At 41.3% G+C, this 15,506-nt stretch overlaps 3 protein-coding genes across 3 annotated transcripts; all 3 read left to right on the top strand.

The window, feature by feature from the left end:
* The first annotated feature begins 5,935 nt into the window (after positions 1 to 5,935).
* LOC122054772 (homeobox-leucine zipper protein PROTODERMAL FACTOR 2-like) lies at positions 5,936 to 7,594 on the top strand. The gene is made up of 5 exons (XM_042616207.1): positions 5,936 to 6,112; positions 6,182 to 6,595; positions 6,666 to 6,767; positions 6,848 to 7,048; positions 7,136 to 7,594. The coding sequence occupies exons 1-5, from the start codon at positions 5,936 to 5,938 to the stop codon at positions 7,592 to 7,594; spliced, it is 1,353 nt and encodes a 450-aa protein (XP_042472141.1).
* Positions 7,595 to 7,674: 80 nt separating this feature from the next.
* Positions 7,675 to 8,217, top strand: LOC121968155 (homeobox-leucine zipper protein HDG2-like). The gene is made up of 2 exons (XM_042518639.1): positions 7,675 to 7,758; positions 7,849 to 8,217. The coding sequence occupies exons 1-2, from the start codon at positions 7,684 to 7,686 to the stop codon at positions 8,197 to 8,199; spliced, it is 426 nt and encodes a 141-aa protein (XP_042374573.1). The 5' UTR covers positions 7,675 to 7,683; the 3' UTR covers positions 8,200 to 8,217.
* A 5,138-nt stretch (positions 8,218 to 13,355) lies between these two features.
* On the top strand, positions 13,356 to 13,940 carry LOC122054771. The gene has a single exon (XM_042616206.1). It carries the CDS (start codon positions 13,356 to 13,358, stop codon positions 13,896 to 13,898), a length of 543 nt encoding a protein of 180 aa, XP_042472140.1. The 3' UTR covers positions 13,899 to 13,940.
* The last annotated feature ends 1,566 nt before the right edge of the window (positions 13,941 to 15,506 follow it).

The following is a 15,506-nucleotide window of genomic DNA, read 5'->3' as shown; positions in this document are numbered from 1 at the left end:
TTGATCAACCCCAGCGTAAATCGGACCCCCAAGGCTTAAGGGCGCGACTCCTAGTCTACTCTCGATCGGCCCCAATACCAGTCGGACATTTAGAGCTTAAGGGCATGACTCCCAGTCTACTCTCGGTCGGCTCCAGCGTCGGTCAGGCCCCCAGGGCTCATTCTCTCACTTCTCTTGGGCACGACTCTCAGTCTACTTTCGGTCGACTATTACGTAACCGTAAGTGAACAATTTCATCATCGGTAATAAAAGATTATCGTTTCCACAGAGATTGATTATAAGTAATAGAGATGTCTCATGACGGATTAACTAAACAATTGACAAAGGTAGTGAATGTACTAGTAAAGCAACTAGAAATAGAAATAGAAAAGTAAATGAAAGAACTTGGTTTTTATGAGTGTTTTAGGAGTTCTGTTTCATTTTATATTTATCGATGTAATATGGTTCACCAATGCATATCCTCAATTAACATGCATTTGTAGGAAGTCACTGGTTTTCTCCTGCAGAAGACAACCGGCAAAGGACCTTGATCTACACTACAACCAAATAAATAAATATGATCCCTATGAAGTCCGTTAGTGGGACTACCTATCACTAGCATCCTTCGGTCATACGACACAGAAACACATCTCTACTCAATCCACGTAATGATGTAGGTATTACTCTACTCAATCCACGTAGTGATGTAGGTATTAAGTACATTCAACCATCCCACCTCCTTATAGAGACTTGCTTCACCTTTCAAAAAGACACCCAGACGTCCGTTAGTGGGACTGCCTGTCACGAGCATCCTTCGGTCATACGATCTAGGGCATCCCTCTATGGAATCCACAAGTATCACAAACATGCAATCAAACATGGTAATTAGGTCCAAACACATGAATCCACACAAAATCAACTAGATACAAAACATGCTAACATCATCTAAATAGGAAATTGGCATATCCATGAGATCTTACATCAAATCACACCACAAATACTTCCTTAATCCTAGAACAATATATCTACTCCATAGTAAAAAGATAAAGATTCGAAGACAAGAAGATTACAAGTATTTCAATCCCAATCTGTAGACAAGAGAATAGAAAAGCTTATCAAGTGTCGATGAGTGATCTTCGAAACCAATCCTTGGCTACCGGAGTCGATGTGGAGATGGAGATGGCCTCAGATCGACAGATCACAGACGAAGAATAGTATCAAGTTGGATCTCCCCAAAGGGAGAGCCTTCCTCTCCTTTAAAAGGGGAAGAAACCCCCTTTTATAGAGTTGGGGCACAGGCACCACACGACCCGTGACGTAGTTGTGTAGATCTCACACGACCTCTTACATTCTCCTCTCGACCAGGGTGACACGACCGTGTGGATCCACACGGCTGTGTTCTGTTTTGGCTTTGGATGGCCTACACGGTCGTGTGGCTCACACGGCCTGGCCATTCTTGGTCTTTGGAAATCCTACACGGTCGTGTGGATGACACGACCAATCTCTGCTTGCTCTTTGGATGTGTTGCACGGTCGTGTGGATCTACACAGCCATACTCTGGATATACTGCTGGGTGACACGGCCATGTGGCTCTCACACATCCATGTTATGCTCCTCCTCTGGTGAAGTCACATGGCCTGTGTGCACCACACGACCAAGGTCATTTTCCTCCTTGCTTCTTTGACATGGTCGTGTAGGTCACATTGTCAGTGTTATTTTCCTTCGGTTGTTGACTGGCTCGGCCGTGAACATCGTGATCTCCAAATTTGACTCCCGTCAACAGAAAATACATAAGAGCATATCTTCGAACAAAAAAGAGTAATTATGCTAAAAATAAGACAAAGAGTATGAAAGTGCATAGACAAAGCATGCGTAAAATATGTGAATGTGTGTCAAAACATGCTAAATAAGTGTATATAATCTGGGCACATCATCGGCCCCAGCTCCTGTTGGTCCACCATGGCCCAGTCCCTCAATTCTCATGAGCATGACTCTCAATCTACTCCTAGTCAGCCCAAGTTCCAATCTGACTATCGCTAGGGAACAACATTATCAAGCAATCACAACCACCTATCAGAGAATAATAGTCATTTGTAAGGGAATATTATGATATTCTACCACATGCATGCCACAGAACCTTCCTTCACCCAATGAAAGTTCGTCATATATTCTCAATCATCCAACATATCCTAACACTCGACATTCTATGACGTCTCATTATTGCGAAGGTTATGAGAGACAGTATAAAAAGGAAGACCTTCTCCGTTGGTCATATACGCACACATACACACATCTACTATAGTTCTACTTTTTTCTTGCACTTTTCGATGAACCTCTTTTTATGAATTGAATGTTAGAGGACATACATCAAGGACCTCTTCCCTGGTTCTCACTCTAACACCCTTGTGGGATCTCTCTATGGTGTGTATAGGTTTATAGGTACTACTTTCAATATCTCTTCCCTACTCCCTTGGGAGATCTAAAAGCCTGCAATACATCTTCAGGTCCACAGTCCTCTCTTTATTAAAGCTCTTGCTTTCATCACAGACCCCTCAGTTGACTTAATTTCTGGATGGGATCTAATATCAACATTGACAAGAGACTTGTAAATCTGGTTGACTTGAAAAATAAAATTTAAAACAAAAATAATATAAATAATATTTATTAAGGATTGTTTTTATCATGTAAATTATCTGGACAATTTTATTTTTAATTCTAAGGGATCAATTGATTTCATTTCAAATAAAATATTTTATTCGTAACTTCCTACTCAATCCATCAATTAATTAAACTATTAGTTTAAGTGATTATTTAAGTCAAGTGTACATTAATTCTCACAACTCATTTAAAAATTTACTTATTAATATAATTTTTCGAATCCATAATATAATTTTTTTTATCGAGTTCTAAGTTTCTTATATGCATTAAGCATTCAACTTATTCCATATTTCTTCTTTTACACCTTTTTGTACTCTTTTAAAATTATCGATTTAATATTTTTTTATTCAATTGTCTTTTAAATACATGTCTTTTATAATTTATTCCTGCAAATTATTATTTATTCAGTAGATATTATTAATAATATTTTTTCCCATTTTATGTTTGGAGAGTAATACATTTCCGAAATAATAAATCCGTGAGCATTAGCATATTAAAAGCTGGAATAATTCAATTTTTTTTTAAAAAAAATCCCACCTCTTTTTCCTAGGATTAAAAAATATTTACAAAAAAATATAAAAAAATAGACAACATAAATGCTTGACAACTTCATCGAGGTTGGTGTTATTCTCGTGCTAAAATAACCCAATTTTTTTATTTTTTTTTCAAAAATTGCCTTAATGCATCTAAAGATTGCCAAAAATACAAGTATTTTTTAAATTTTCAAACCCAAAATAATATTAATATTGAAATATGTAATGTAATTAAAATGCTTCCATATATATCTCCTAATATTTTTTTCAAAAAAATAAAAAATCTTTTTTTATATTATACAATAATTATTTGGTTTAATAGTAAATAAGTTAAACTCCTAAGGCCTCTTTGGTCAATTATCCAATGCTTAAACCGTCAAGGTGCAATTAAAAATTTTTTTTTGACACTTATCGTAAACAAAAACAATCCCTCGACAACATATCACTTCCTACAAGATCATATTTCATCACACAATCAACCATTTCGAGATGCTCTTATGCTACAACCAAAACTTTCATAAACTAGCTTTAAGCTTATCAAACAAGTATATATCGATCTAAAATGTCTAAAAATAAACCAAGGAACAAGGATATTATAGTAGTTGTTACGAAGCATTCTTAGCTCAAAACTCATCTTCATCCCAACATAATTATTAATGTCATATAAATTTAAGAATTTTTCATGATTATTTTTACTACTAGATTCTTATATTCATTTTTAAAAATTAAAAATTATATTTACTACTATATTCAGTTTTTAAAAATTAAAATTATATTTTATTCTTAGATTTTGTAGTAGGGTTCAGCTGGAGTTTACTACGATTGACAAATTCAAGCACACATAGTCACACTCTCAATGGGCAACAACTGCTCAATCCTTGGCCCCTTCACTCTTCCTCCTCCTAACGAAACAACACAGCCCATCCTTTAATAAACACAATTGCAGCCCATCCTTTAATAAACACAATTGCATCTCTTCGTTTCTCTCTCCTAGACAATTAAGCATCGAGGAACCCCCACGAGTGTAGCTAAGTTAGTACTCGAGTGGTAGATTTATATCATAATTAAGGGTCAAGACAGAAGAAGAGAAGGAAATAATACTTGTCATGTATTCTTAGTCCACCTTGGCAAGGGTGAAGGAAGTGTAAAATTTTTTTACACATAATTGTTCACCTGATTAATCCTAAATCGTCAAACTAAATTCTGATGAGTCTGGAATCCATGTACAACTATTATCGTCGACCAGTCAACCCTAATTCTCCAAATCAAATTTCATGATCAACTTGGATAGGTTATAATTTTGGACTCCTCCACTGTTCCTTTCATTTTCCCACTAAATTTTTTCCCTATATTTTATATAAATATTTATAGTATATATATATATATATATATATATATATATATATATATGTTTGTTGAGCTTGTCATTGTGACTTACCATTTTGGTCCTCTGTTTTTGTGTATATAACACAGGAAGGGGATGGTAGTGAAATGTACACAGGCACTTGCACTCCATTAGGGTTTGAGGCAAAGCTCTGCTCTGGCCATGGGTTCCCAAGGAATGGAAGAAAGGGTTTACCTCTTGTCTATTCTTGGCCCTTTTGCCTTATCTCGGAGAAAATGTGTTCTATGTTTAATGTTTTCTTTTATCTTCTTCTATATTTGTGGTAGTTGATTCTTTTTCAATATTGGTTCGGTCGGTTGTTTCACTGCAATTGGGGGATTAGACCCCTGTCTACATCGATCGGTGATCTTGTTTGTCTTCGTTATAGTATATAACATGTTTATGGAAATTTTAAGGGTTTCCTTTAGCATGTATGTTGAAGATTATTAACATACGAAAGCGAGAATTCTCGTTCGATTTAGTTGTATCATCGCGGGACGATGATCTTGCGTGCATTAATTGTTCTGTTTGATTGGACTATGATCGAGGAAGTTATTCCTCGTTGCTATTATTTTTCATGGTGTATTCATATCTCTTTTTGTATAAACATTTTTAGACTTAAATCATGTGTAAAAGACGTAGTTTAACGAATATTCAAGATATTAAAGATAAAGTTGTCAAGATAGTCTTATACTAGTTTGATCTAGTAGGAAAGTTCTATATGTTCACTTTCTTCTACTATGTATATTTATGGAAAATTTTAGGCCTTCTTTTTTAGTACTTCGCGTCCTTATCTTAATATTTTCCTTCACATTCATGTATAGGATGAACGAGTTTTGAATGAATCAGAAGATCAACAACAACAGCAGCAACAACAATTTGTCCAAATGGACGAACATGTAGTAATGGATGATTTATTCCTTGACCTAGCGGAAGATCACTTATCTATTACTCAAGAGAATGGATCGGTTGACGAGCAATATCAACAAAACTATGGAAGAAAGAGGCACAATCATCGACATACGATAGAACAAATCCAAGGACTTGAGGAGTAAATTATTTATTTATTTATCTGTCTTAGTGAAAGAATGAAATTAGGTTTACTTGACTATTTGTTTGAAGGTACTTCCGACAAAGTCCACATCCGGATGAGACACAACGAAGATTAATTTCCCAAGATCTTGGATTAGAGCCTCAACAAGTGAAGTTTTGGTTTCAAAACAAGAGGACACAAATAAAGGTGAGAATTAAGATATAGTTTAGTTTTCTATGAATGAAAATAAATTCATAAAAATATTTTCTCGTAATTATGCCTCTGTGAAAAAAAAGAGGCAATCATTGAGAAAGTGTTTCTATCGATGTGTCTTGCTTGTAGAACCAAATGGAGCATGAGGATAACTTAAGGCTGAAAGAAGAGAACACACAACTTTTAACTGAAAATGTGAAGCTGAAAGGGGCACTACGTACCATTCGCTGCTCCAATTGCGGCCAACCTCCCACACTTGACGAGATGAGCATCGACGAACTCGTACTTGAAAATGCTGGTATGCGGGAGAAGGTAAATAACAATTTTGATCGAAATTATTTGGATAATCAATATTTAGAATGATAAATTTGTTTTAAAAAGGGGGGCTTTTGTAAAAAAAAAATGGACTGGTTTGATTCACAGATCGAGATGGTGATGGGCCTGATTGCAAAATACACAAGTCGACCGTTGAGGACGCCCTCCGTGCTGCTCGAGCCGCCGGTGGCCGAACTGAATTTGATTCTGAGCCGGAAGGGACCGGAGACTGAACAAACGGCGGCGCACGTGTTGGCTGTGGTGGCCATGGAGGAGCTTCTCGCGATGGCTCAGCGGGAGGCGCCGCTGTGGATTCCAGGCAAAGCTGGGCTCGGCGAAGCATTGAACGAGGAAGAATACGCCCGGGCCTTCCCCGGTGGGCTCGGCCCCAGGTTCGCAGGCCTCGGCATCGAGGCCAGCAGGGCCACTGCGATTATCGCCATGGACGCCGTCAGATTGGTCGACATACTAATGGACGTGGTAGGCAGTTTTTACGACGGCTTACAAAAAAAAAATGGGATAACTTTTGGGGATTTTGACGGCGTTGCAGAGTAAATGGAGCGCGTTCTTCTCCAGCATCGTCGCCGGCGCTACTTACATAACGGGCTATTCATTCGGAACAGGAGAAAGCTATGACGGCTCTCTGCAACTGGTAAAGGCGTCAGCTTGTGATACATCTTGTTCATTTCACTGATCGCCATTATTTGAACAAGTGCCCCCCTTCTTTCTCAGATTACTGCTGAGCTCCAAGCTCCAAGCCCCTTGGTGGCTCTCAGAGAGGGGTTGTTCCTGAGGCACTGCAAGCTGCATGGCGAAGGGCTCTGGGCGGTGGTTGATGTTTCCTTTGAAGTGTCCCCCGACGCCACCATGACTAAGTTTCGCAGAAGGCCCTCCGGATGCATCATTCAGCAACTGCCAGACGATCGCTCAAAAGTGGATCAAAATCTTTGTAGTTAATTTGTTGCATTATAATCTGTTAACCTTTTCATTTCTGATCAATCCCCTTCCTATGGCTCGTAGGTCATATGGATTGAGCATGTGGAGGTGGAAGCCGGAGGCATTCATGACATGTACAAGCCCATCGTCAACTCTGGTCTGGTATTTGGAGCAAAGAGATGGCTGGAGACGCTGTCAAAGCAATGCGAGAGAATGGCTAGTCTCATGGCCAGCAATTCCACTGCTCCTATAGTAGGAGACGACGCCGTAGCGACCAAGAACATACTGAAGTTATCGGACAGGATGGTGGTGTGCTTTTTCAGCGGTGTGAGCGGCTCTGTGCTTCACCAGTGGGCAGATAGACGTAATGTGGGTATGAATGATGTGAAGATTAGAGGCAGGAAGAACAATGGCGATCCAGGGAGGCCTACTGGCATTGTTCTTAGTGCAAGCACTTCGATCTGGCTCCCAATCCCTCCAAAGAGAGTTTTTGATTTCCTCCGCGATGTGCCCTCTCGTAACCAGGTATTCAGAGCCCAGTAATCTTGTAACTAGGAGATAATACAAAAATAGATGCTCAATACTCTTTGCTCGTTTCTGTGAGACAGTGGGACGTTCTGCTACATGGAAACATGCTCCGTGAGACAGCCAGCATCGACAATGGCCAGGATGAAAAAGGAAACTGTATCTCCATATTCAGTGTTGGAGTAAGTTCAAAATCAATTGAATTCCCTTGTTCCTCTACTTGTAGATGATATTTCTTCTACTCTAACCGATACATTTTGATGACAATGTAGATGCCTGAGGAGGGGAGAAAGACGATGATGCTCCAAGAAATCTGCTTTGGCCCAATCTGCTCATTCGTGATTTATACTCCTATTGATTCTGTCATAATCAATGCTGTGATCGGTGGTGCAGACCCCAACTTTGTTGCATTGCTGCCTTCGGGGTTTGTCATCCACCCTGATGGGCCCTCTGGATTCGGGGACGATGAAGCTAAACCTGGAGGTTCTATTCTGACGGTGGCGTTTCAGATCTCAATGCACTCTCGTCCAAATTCTAAGATCTCTGCCATATCCATTGCAACAGTGAATAATCTTCTGTCTTGCACCTGTGCCAGAATAAGAGCCATTGCTTTGGCCCAGTAATGCAGGCAGAAATTGAAGAGCGGAGCTGGAGTTGCTTGTTGCGAAAGGAGGATCAATAAAAAGTGAGCTCTGTTGTCAAGAACTATGCAGTCCATCAGTATCTTGTTGTAGCTCACTGTTACCCTTTCTTTTTTTTCATCAATTTCCCAATAAATCAGCTCCGTGACTGAATTTTATTTTCCAATCAGAAGCAAAAATGATCTTAAAACTTTTCTTGATTATCAAGAGTCTATCACATTTTGTTTTTGACTATATGAATTCCATTAAGTTTGTATTAATTATAATTTATAAACCTGTCGAGTGGTAACGTGGGTTGAGATTCTGCATGGTCCATGCAAGTCGCATTCACTGAAATTAGACAGTCTCATACCTGCGAGCGACAACATATTTAAAATGTTATATTCAAATAAAAGAATTTAATAGTCTATTCCAATTTTCTAAAATTTTCTAAAATATATGAGAGAAATTATAAAATACAAAAATCTATTATATGTATTTGTATTGTGAAAATAAAAGATAATTACAAATAATTATAAAATTACTCATCACAGTTAGTATATATTAGCCACTAGCCAATTATTATAGGACCCGATATTAATATGATTTTTGACTAATAAAATACAGATAACGCCCATGTACAATCAACATTTTTTTAATGAGTATTTTTTTTAATAGAATATACTCAAACTAACTACTCTTGCTTAAATAACGAATAGATAAATATTTTTTAGTACAAGTAGTAAGTAACTGATTATGTTATAGAAATAAAATTAAATTAAAATGTAATTTAAGCTTTCTGAAAGGGCTGGTAGAATTCAAACATTGCTAAGTATTAATGCAAGTAATTGGCAGTTTTTATGAAATATATATCTAAAACAAAGGCCAAAAATATATTTTAGTAAAATTAAAATTAATTCAGGATTAATTTCAGACGCCGGAGTCCAGTCCGAACGAATCTACAGGTAAGATTTACAGTATATTAAAATTATATTTATATATATATATATACGAGGTTATTTTAAAAAAAAAATTGAATAAGTTCTCATGCCTCGCTACAATAGGTCATCACTGGATGTCGGTGGATTACCTCAAGTTGGATTGCTATCAAATTCCGGTCAGTGACCAGAATCTCAACCTTAAACTGGCCAGAATTCAACACTGATCAAGCCACTAGCGTCGTGGCCAAATCGCGGCCAATTGTAGCTGGATTTCAGCTGTAATCTTGCTACGAATTGGTAGGGGTTCGGTAGTAGCTGGATTCTAACCACGATCGTGCCATATCGAGGTCGAAATTTGGCAGCGATTGCTGTCGAAATTCGACAGTGATTGTAGCCGCTAGTGTTGCGGCAAGATCACGGTCAATTACGGCTGCAATCCGGTCGGAATCCAACCATGAACCGGTCGGGGGTCCGCCACAGGCTGGATTCCAACCACGATCGCACTGGATTGCGGTCGGAATCCAGCTGCGATACCCCAATAAGTTCACCTTCCTCTATACTATAGTTTGGTTGGACCATGTGGCCGGAGGTCGCCGGTAGTGGGCGTGCGACCAGGTGGGCTGCCGACGGGCGAGGCAAGTGCAATCGGCGCAAGGCGCAGTGGGCGCATGGGGCAAGAGGAAGAAGATGACAAAAATAGAAAAATAACGTGGCAGCGCTACAGTACACAACGCTCACAGTCACGTAAATAATGACACTGATAATCGAACACTTTTGAGAATTGGGATGCCCGGGAGTACTTCCGGGTGTTCGGAACGCAGAGGGGCGTCCATGAGTGTGTAGAGTAAAAATGTGTAGGTTAAAATTTTTTTATATAAAAATGATATTTTGCATATCCTTACCCCTGCACACTCATGCACGATCCTCACATGTTCGAGTGCTCGGACCGCAGAGGGACGCCTATGAGTGTACAAGGTAAGGGTGTGTAGGTTAAAATTTATCTATATAAAAATGATACCCTGCATACACTTAGGGGGCGTTTGGTTTAAGGGAATAGAAGTAATGAATGAGAATAGCAATCAATGTTAATGTTTGGATTACATCAATGGGAATATAAATGAGGGAATGATTCCTTATTAGTGGGTAATGGCTTATTTCGATGTCCCACCCCTTCAATCATCCATTCCTGTATTTGCAGCAATCACAATTTCTCATTAATACCAAAAATACCCTTAACCTAATTTCCCATCGCATTTCTCTCCTCCTCTCCTCTTTGCAACCTATTCTCGAACGACGCCAACGTCGCTCGACGCTGAACGTCGCCACCTCGCCGAATGCCTCCACTTCGTCGAACGTCGCTACCTCGCCGAATGCCCCACCTCGCCAGGGATTCGAAGATCCCCTTCCTCCCCAAATCTGAACTCCTCCACCCTCCTCCGCCGAACGCCCCAACGCAATTAATCTCCAAGATTCGCTGTACTCCGCCTCCTCGCCGAACTCCTCGCCAGGGATTCACTCTTCCTCTATCCCTCCATTTCTCTTCACCTCTATTACTCTCTCCAGTGTTCCTGCTTCTTCCTCCTCCTTTTTATTCAACAACTGAGCACTCAACTCTAGCCTCATCCTTGCATATAAAACCTTGCCTGCCCTTTCTATTACTATTGCATCTATGCAATAGTTCATGTAATAAAGACATGGGAGGGGAGATGCCCAAATTTACAGTATAAAAAGAGGGAGGAGGGGGAAGGAGAAGAAGAGAGCTCTGTTCTGCCATGGCGAGGAGCAAGGTGAGGCTGGTGAGGATCGCCGACGATGCCATCCGCCGGGCAACGCTCAAGAAGCGGCTCAAAAGCCTGATGAAGAAGGTGCGAGAGCTGACGGTGCTCTGCGACGTCGAGGCGGCGGCGGCGGTGTATGATCCGCAGCACCCCTTGCTCCCGGCTTATTATTTTGAACTTGATAAAAATTAAAATATCTTTTGTGATAATTGTAACATGTATGTTATTTGAAAAAAATAGAGATATTATTATTTTTTAATGCATTAATTAATAAGGGTAAAATTGAAAATTTATTTGATTCCCATTACTGATGTTGATTTGAAACAAACATCATCAATTATAATCATATTCATTCCAGATTTTGAGCCAAACGCTAATAATGCAATCCTGATTCCCATTCTCATTCCCATTGACTCCATAATCAAATCCATTATCATTCCGATTGATAAATTTGAACCAAACGCCCCTACGGATTGTTACGGACCGACTGCCATGTCATATTATTTTATTTTTTTAATACAATATTTTCTCTTCTTTTTTTTTTATTTCTTTTGCTTCTTCGTTCTCGTTGCATGCTCATCGTGCCTCGCTCGTCACCTCGCCGCGCCTCATCACCGCACCTCGCCACACCTCATCACCGCTGGCCACTAGCCCGGCCACCGGTCGTCTGACCACTGTCGAACTATGGGAAAGCGATCGCGTCCAACATAGACGCGGTCGCATCCGGATTCCGGCGCGGTCGCGTCAGGATTTCGGCGCGATCGCGTTCGAATTCCAACACGGTCACGTCCGGATTCCGACGCGGTTGTGTCCAAAATCTGGTGCGGTCGCGTCCGGAATCCGGCGCGGTAGCGTCCAAATTCCGACACGATCGTGTCAGGATTCCGGTCGCCTGCCCAACACGGACGCGATCGTCCAGATTTCGTAGTGGGAGGATTGTGAGGCAACCTGAAAGATTCATGTTTTTGGGAGAGTCTTCGGACTTGATCCCAGGTAAATATGAACCTGATCCTCGAACATATGACGAAGCACTCTAAGATAAAGATGCAGCATCTTGGCAAAGTTAAATATTCGATTTCTTTGTAAAGCTTTGTCTAGGAAGTGGTGGATGATCTCATACCCAAGAAGGCCTAGTGTCTCGCCATGTTTAACCTGGAAGTCGATTTTTGAAATAGATATTTGATAACTTCTGTAATATGGTTTAACTTAGGAAGATCACATCGGTTAAACTTGGAGTAAAAATATTAAGTATCGTTTCCAATCCAAGTTTAACTTCTGAAGGACAATTTGGATTAATAATGTTAAGCATCGTTTGCAATCCAAATTTAATTTCAGTAGAGCACATGGGTAGCTAGGATAGTTTTATGCTTATACAAATTTTTGTACAGGGGAACTAGGACGGTATTTTGAGTAGCAACCATCAGACGAGGCGCGGTGAGCATGCAGTGAGAACGAAGAAGTAGAAGAAATAAAAAAAAAGAAAGAGGCGCGATCGCGTCCGGATTTCGACACGATCGCGTCAGGATTTCGGTTGCCTGCCCAACACGGACGCGTGTCCGAATTCCGGCGTGGTCGCGTCCGAATTCCGGCCCTGTCACGTCCGGATTCCGACGCGGTCACGTCCGGAATCCGTCGTGATCGTCGCATGCCCAACACGGTCGTGATCACGGTTGGAATCGAGGCTTGACCTAGCTGGTGGTCAGCGCCCGGGCGGGTGGCCAGCGGTGACGAGGTGCGACGAGGTGCGGTGATGAGGCGCGACGATATGACGGGCGAGGGGCGGTGAGCATGCAGTGAGAACGAAGAAGCAGAAGAAATAAAAAAAGAAAAAGAAAATGTTATATTAAAAAAATAAAATAATATAGCATAGCTCCGTAACAATCCACATGATAAAACTTGTAGTATAACAATTCTCTCTTTCTATATATACCTCTTTCATGGACGACTCCCACTTAATCCCAACGACTGAAACTTGACTAGGTGTCTCAAGCGAATTTTGGTCGCTCGGGATGCTAAAGAAGATTTTGACCGTTCGAACTCCATGAGTGTCGCTGTCGCCTATGATTGTTTTAGAGAAAAAAAAAAGGGAAAACTTTTGTAAAAAGGAACATGTCTGATAAAATGCTTACCTGAAAGGGTATAATCCCAACCTGACGAATAGCAACTTCTATCCGACGTGTACCCATGTGAGAGTGGATCCCGCCAGTCTGGGGAAACCTTGGAGTAGGGTCCGCCGGGCCCAGCGTGGCAGCCTCACTATACTTCGTAAAATGAAAATATGAAATGAAATGAAACGAAACGAGATCCAAATGAATATTAGGTCTCGCTATAAATTCGGCACCACCGCCTCCCGCGACCTTGAGCTTTCGACCGATCCATTCCGTCGGCCCTCGCTGCCGTCCGACCATCCACTCTCCTTGTTCGCGTAGGCTTGGAGGCCATGGATAAGCGGCGCCGCTGCGGTGCGGAGCGGCTCCTCGCGTCGCCTGCCGGATTCGTGGGCAGCAGCGCCGGTCTCCCCGACCTATCCGAGGACGACGTCTGGCCCAACTTCTTCGACGCGCACTCCGCGTCCGATATCGACGACGACGACGATCTCTGGCAGCCGACGGACCTCGCCGGAGACCGCCGGTGGACGGGCCGGCACGTCGGCGGGCTCTCCCTCGCCTTCGAGGAACCCTATCGTGGGCCCACCGCCCGGGAGCGGCGGGAGAAACGGATCGCTGTGGCGGCATCGGCGCCGATGGACGTGCCGGCCTGGCCGAGGCATCTCTGCTCCTTATCGGGCGGGCCGCCTTCCGATCCGGAAGTGGAGGATGCGGCGGGTACGGAGCGGCTCCCCCCGCACGAGTACTTGGCTCGGGCGCACGGGAGGAGCGCGGCGACGGCGTCGGTGTTGGAGGGCGCCGGGAGGACTCTCAAAGGCCGCGACATGAGCCGAGTTCGCGATGCGGTCTGGAGTCAGACCGGGTTCTTCGGCTGAATTGCCCCCCTGCAATAGCTGCGATCTGGTCGGAGCGCTTGCTTGCCGATGAGCTCAACGTTATATATATATATATATATATATATATAATAGTTATTTAAATGATAATCCGTAGAATGGGGATCTCATACCCAATCGATTTGGGATCATATGATCAATCTATGATGCTATTAAAAACCTTTAAATTTTTATCAAATTAATAATTAATTTTTAAAAAATATTATTAGTATATAAATAGAGTAATAATTTTACTTATAACATATATAAATTTAAATTAATTAATAATTTAACTACCATTCTAATATAATAACATTTAATAATATTCATGTCATTCAAATATTCCTTTAGTTCACAAGATTACTCATTTTAAAGGTTAACAAAATATTTAACGTAGTGGAAGTTATTAAATCGTTTGATTTAAACATGAACATCAAACACAATCTTCTAAAGATATATTGATTTTACATAATATCAGACAATAAACATCTAAAAAAATTATCGTTTTGAGAAAAAGAAATTAATCCTGTCTGAAAGTTGAGAAGACGGAACAACCGGAATGATGTGACTAGAATGATAACCAAATCGTCATGCCCTGGAGGAGGAGGAGGGTATGATAAGTTGTCTTCTATATTGACCAAGTCGTCAGAAGATTTCTAATCAACGCTACTTATAAACAGTGACAGGATAACCCCGGTCCCTTGACCCAGGGGGCGCCCTCTAGTGGATCGGTGAGCTAGTCGTGACGCTAATCGAGTCGTTGTGGCCCAGAAGAGTAGATGGATGTGAGCTATATGAGGAGCTGGATTTGACGACACGAAGCCGAATGCGGCAGGAAACCGAACTACGACAACGACACACAGGCTGGAATACAATAGTGGTGCGAAGGTCGAAACACAACACACTGTAATGACTCACTGGCCGAATAGTAACAACAACGCAAAAGATTTACTTGGAGCAAGATTCAATACTAACATAAGGATTTGCTTGGTATCCACCTTAAGAAGAGGTTACTAATCCAAGGATCCACACACCGAGCACACTCTCCACTGTATAAACTCTCCTTCTCGGAACAACCGGAGATGAAGAAACCTCGTACAAGACTCAACAATAAGATACAACTCAAACAAGAAGTAAATACACAAGAATACAAATAACACCTTCTTCTTACTTGATCTTGTTGATGAAGATTGCCTCTTGATGCTTGAAATGTAGCAACACCTTGCTCCAAGCAACTTCAAGAACTGGTGAAAGAAATGGGAGAAGTGTCATGTGTAAATCCTATGTCATTTGAACTCACTGTCGCCTATATATCTGCATTTTTAGGGCTCCCAATCGATTGGGTTTGCTCCCAATTAATTGCCACGTCAGATCCTAGCAATCCAACCGTCCAAAGCCTACATCCTGCGCAACGGTCATATCCCAATAGATTGACCAATTGATTGGGGAGATTTTGATCGATCGACCAATCGATTCATAGCGCCTCTATGCTCTCACAGATAAACCCAGAATCGATTGACCGATCGATTAAGGCTGCCTCGTAATCTCGCGAGAAAATAAGCTCCAATCGATCGACTGATTGATTGGAGTATCTCAATCGATTGACTGATC

Source organism: Zingiber officinale, chromosome 3B (genome assembly GCF_018446385.1).
Source record: "Zingiber officinale cultivar Zhangliang chromosome 3B, Zo_v1.1, whole genome shotgun sequence".
NCBI classification, from domain to species: Eukaryota; Viridiplantae; Streptophyta; class Magnoliopsida; order Zingiberales; family Zingiberaceae; genus Zingiber; species Zingiber officinale.
The sequence above is the reverse complement of the archived record's forward strand: the minus strand, read 5'-3'. Positions and strand labels throughout refer to the sequence as shown.

What these genes read in the sequence shown, in the direction of transcription:
- LOC122054771 (XM_042616206.1), top strand. Translation starts at nt 13,356, where the DNA reads ATGGATAAGCGGCGCCGCTGCGGTGCGGAGCGGCTCCTCGCGTCGCCT.
- LOC122054772 (XM_042616207.1), top strand. Translation starts at nt 5,936, where the DNA reads ATGGAGCATGAGGATAACTTAAGGCTGAAAGAAGAGAACACACAACTT. An exon ending in ATGCTGGTATGCGGGAGAAG is followed by an intron (nt 6,113 to 6,181) that starts GTAAATAACAAT and finishes TGTTTTAAAAAG; the next exon opens with GGGGGCTTTTGTAAAAAAAA. An exon ending in TGCCAGACGATCGCTCAAAA is followed by an intron (nt 7,049 to 7,135) that starts GTGGATCAAAAT and finishes TATGGCTCGTAG; the next exon opens with GTCATATGGATTGAGCATGT.
- LOC121968155 (XM_042518639.1), top strand. Translation starts at nt 7,684, where the DNA reads ATGCTCCGTGAGACAGCCAGCATCGACAATGGCCAGGATGAAAAAGGA. An exon ending in TCTCCATATTCAGTGTTGGA is followed by an intron (nt 7,759 to 7,848) that starts GTAAGTTCAAAA and finishes ATGACAATGTAG; the next exon opens with ATGCCTGAGGAGGGGAGAAA.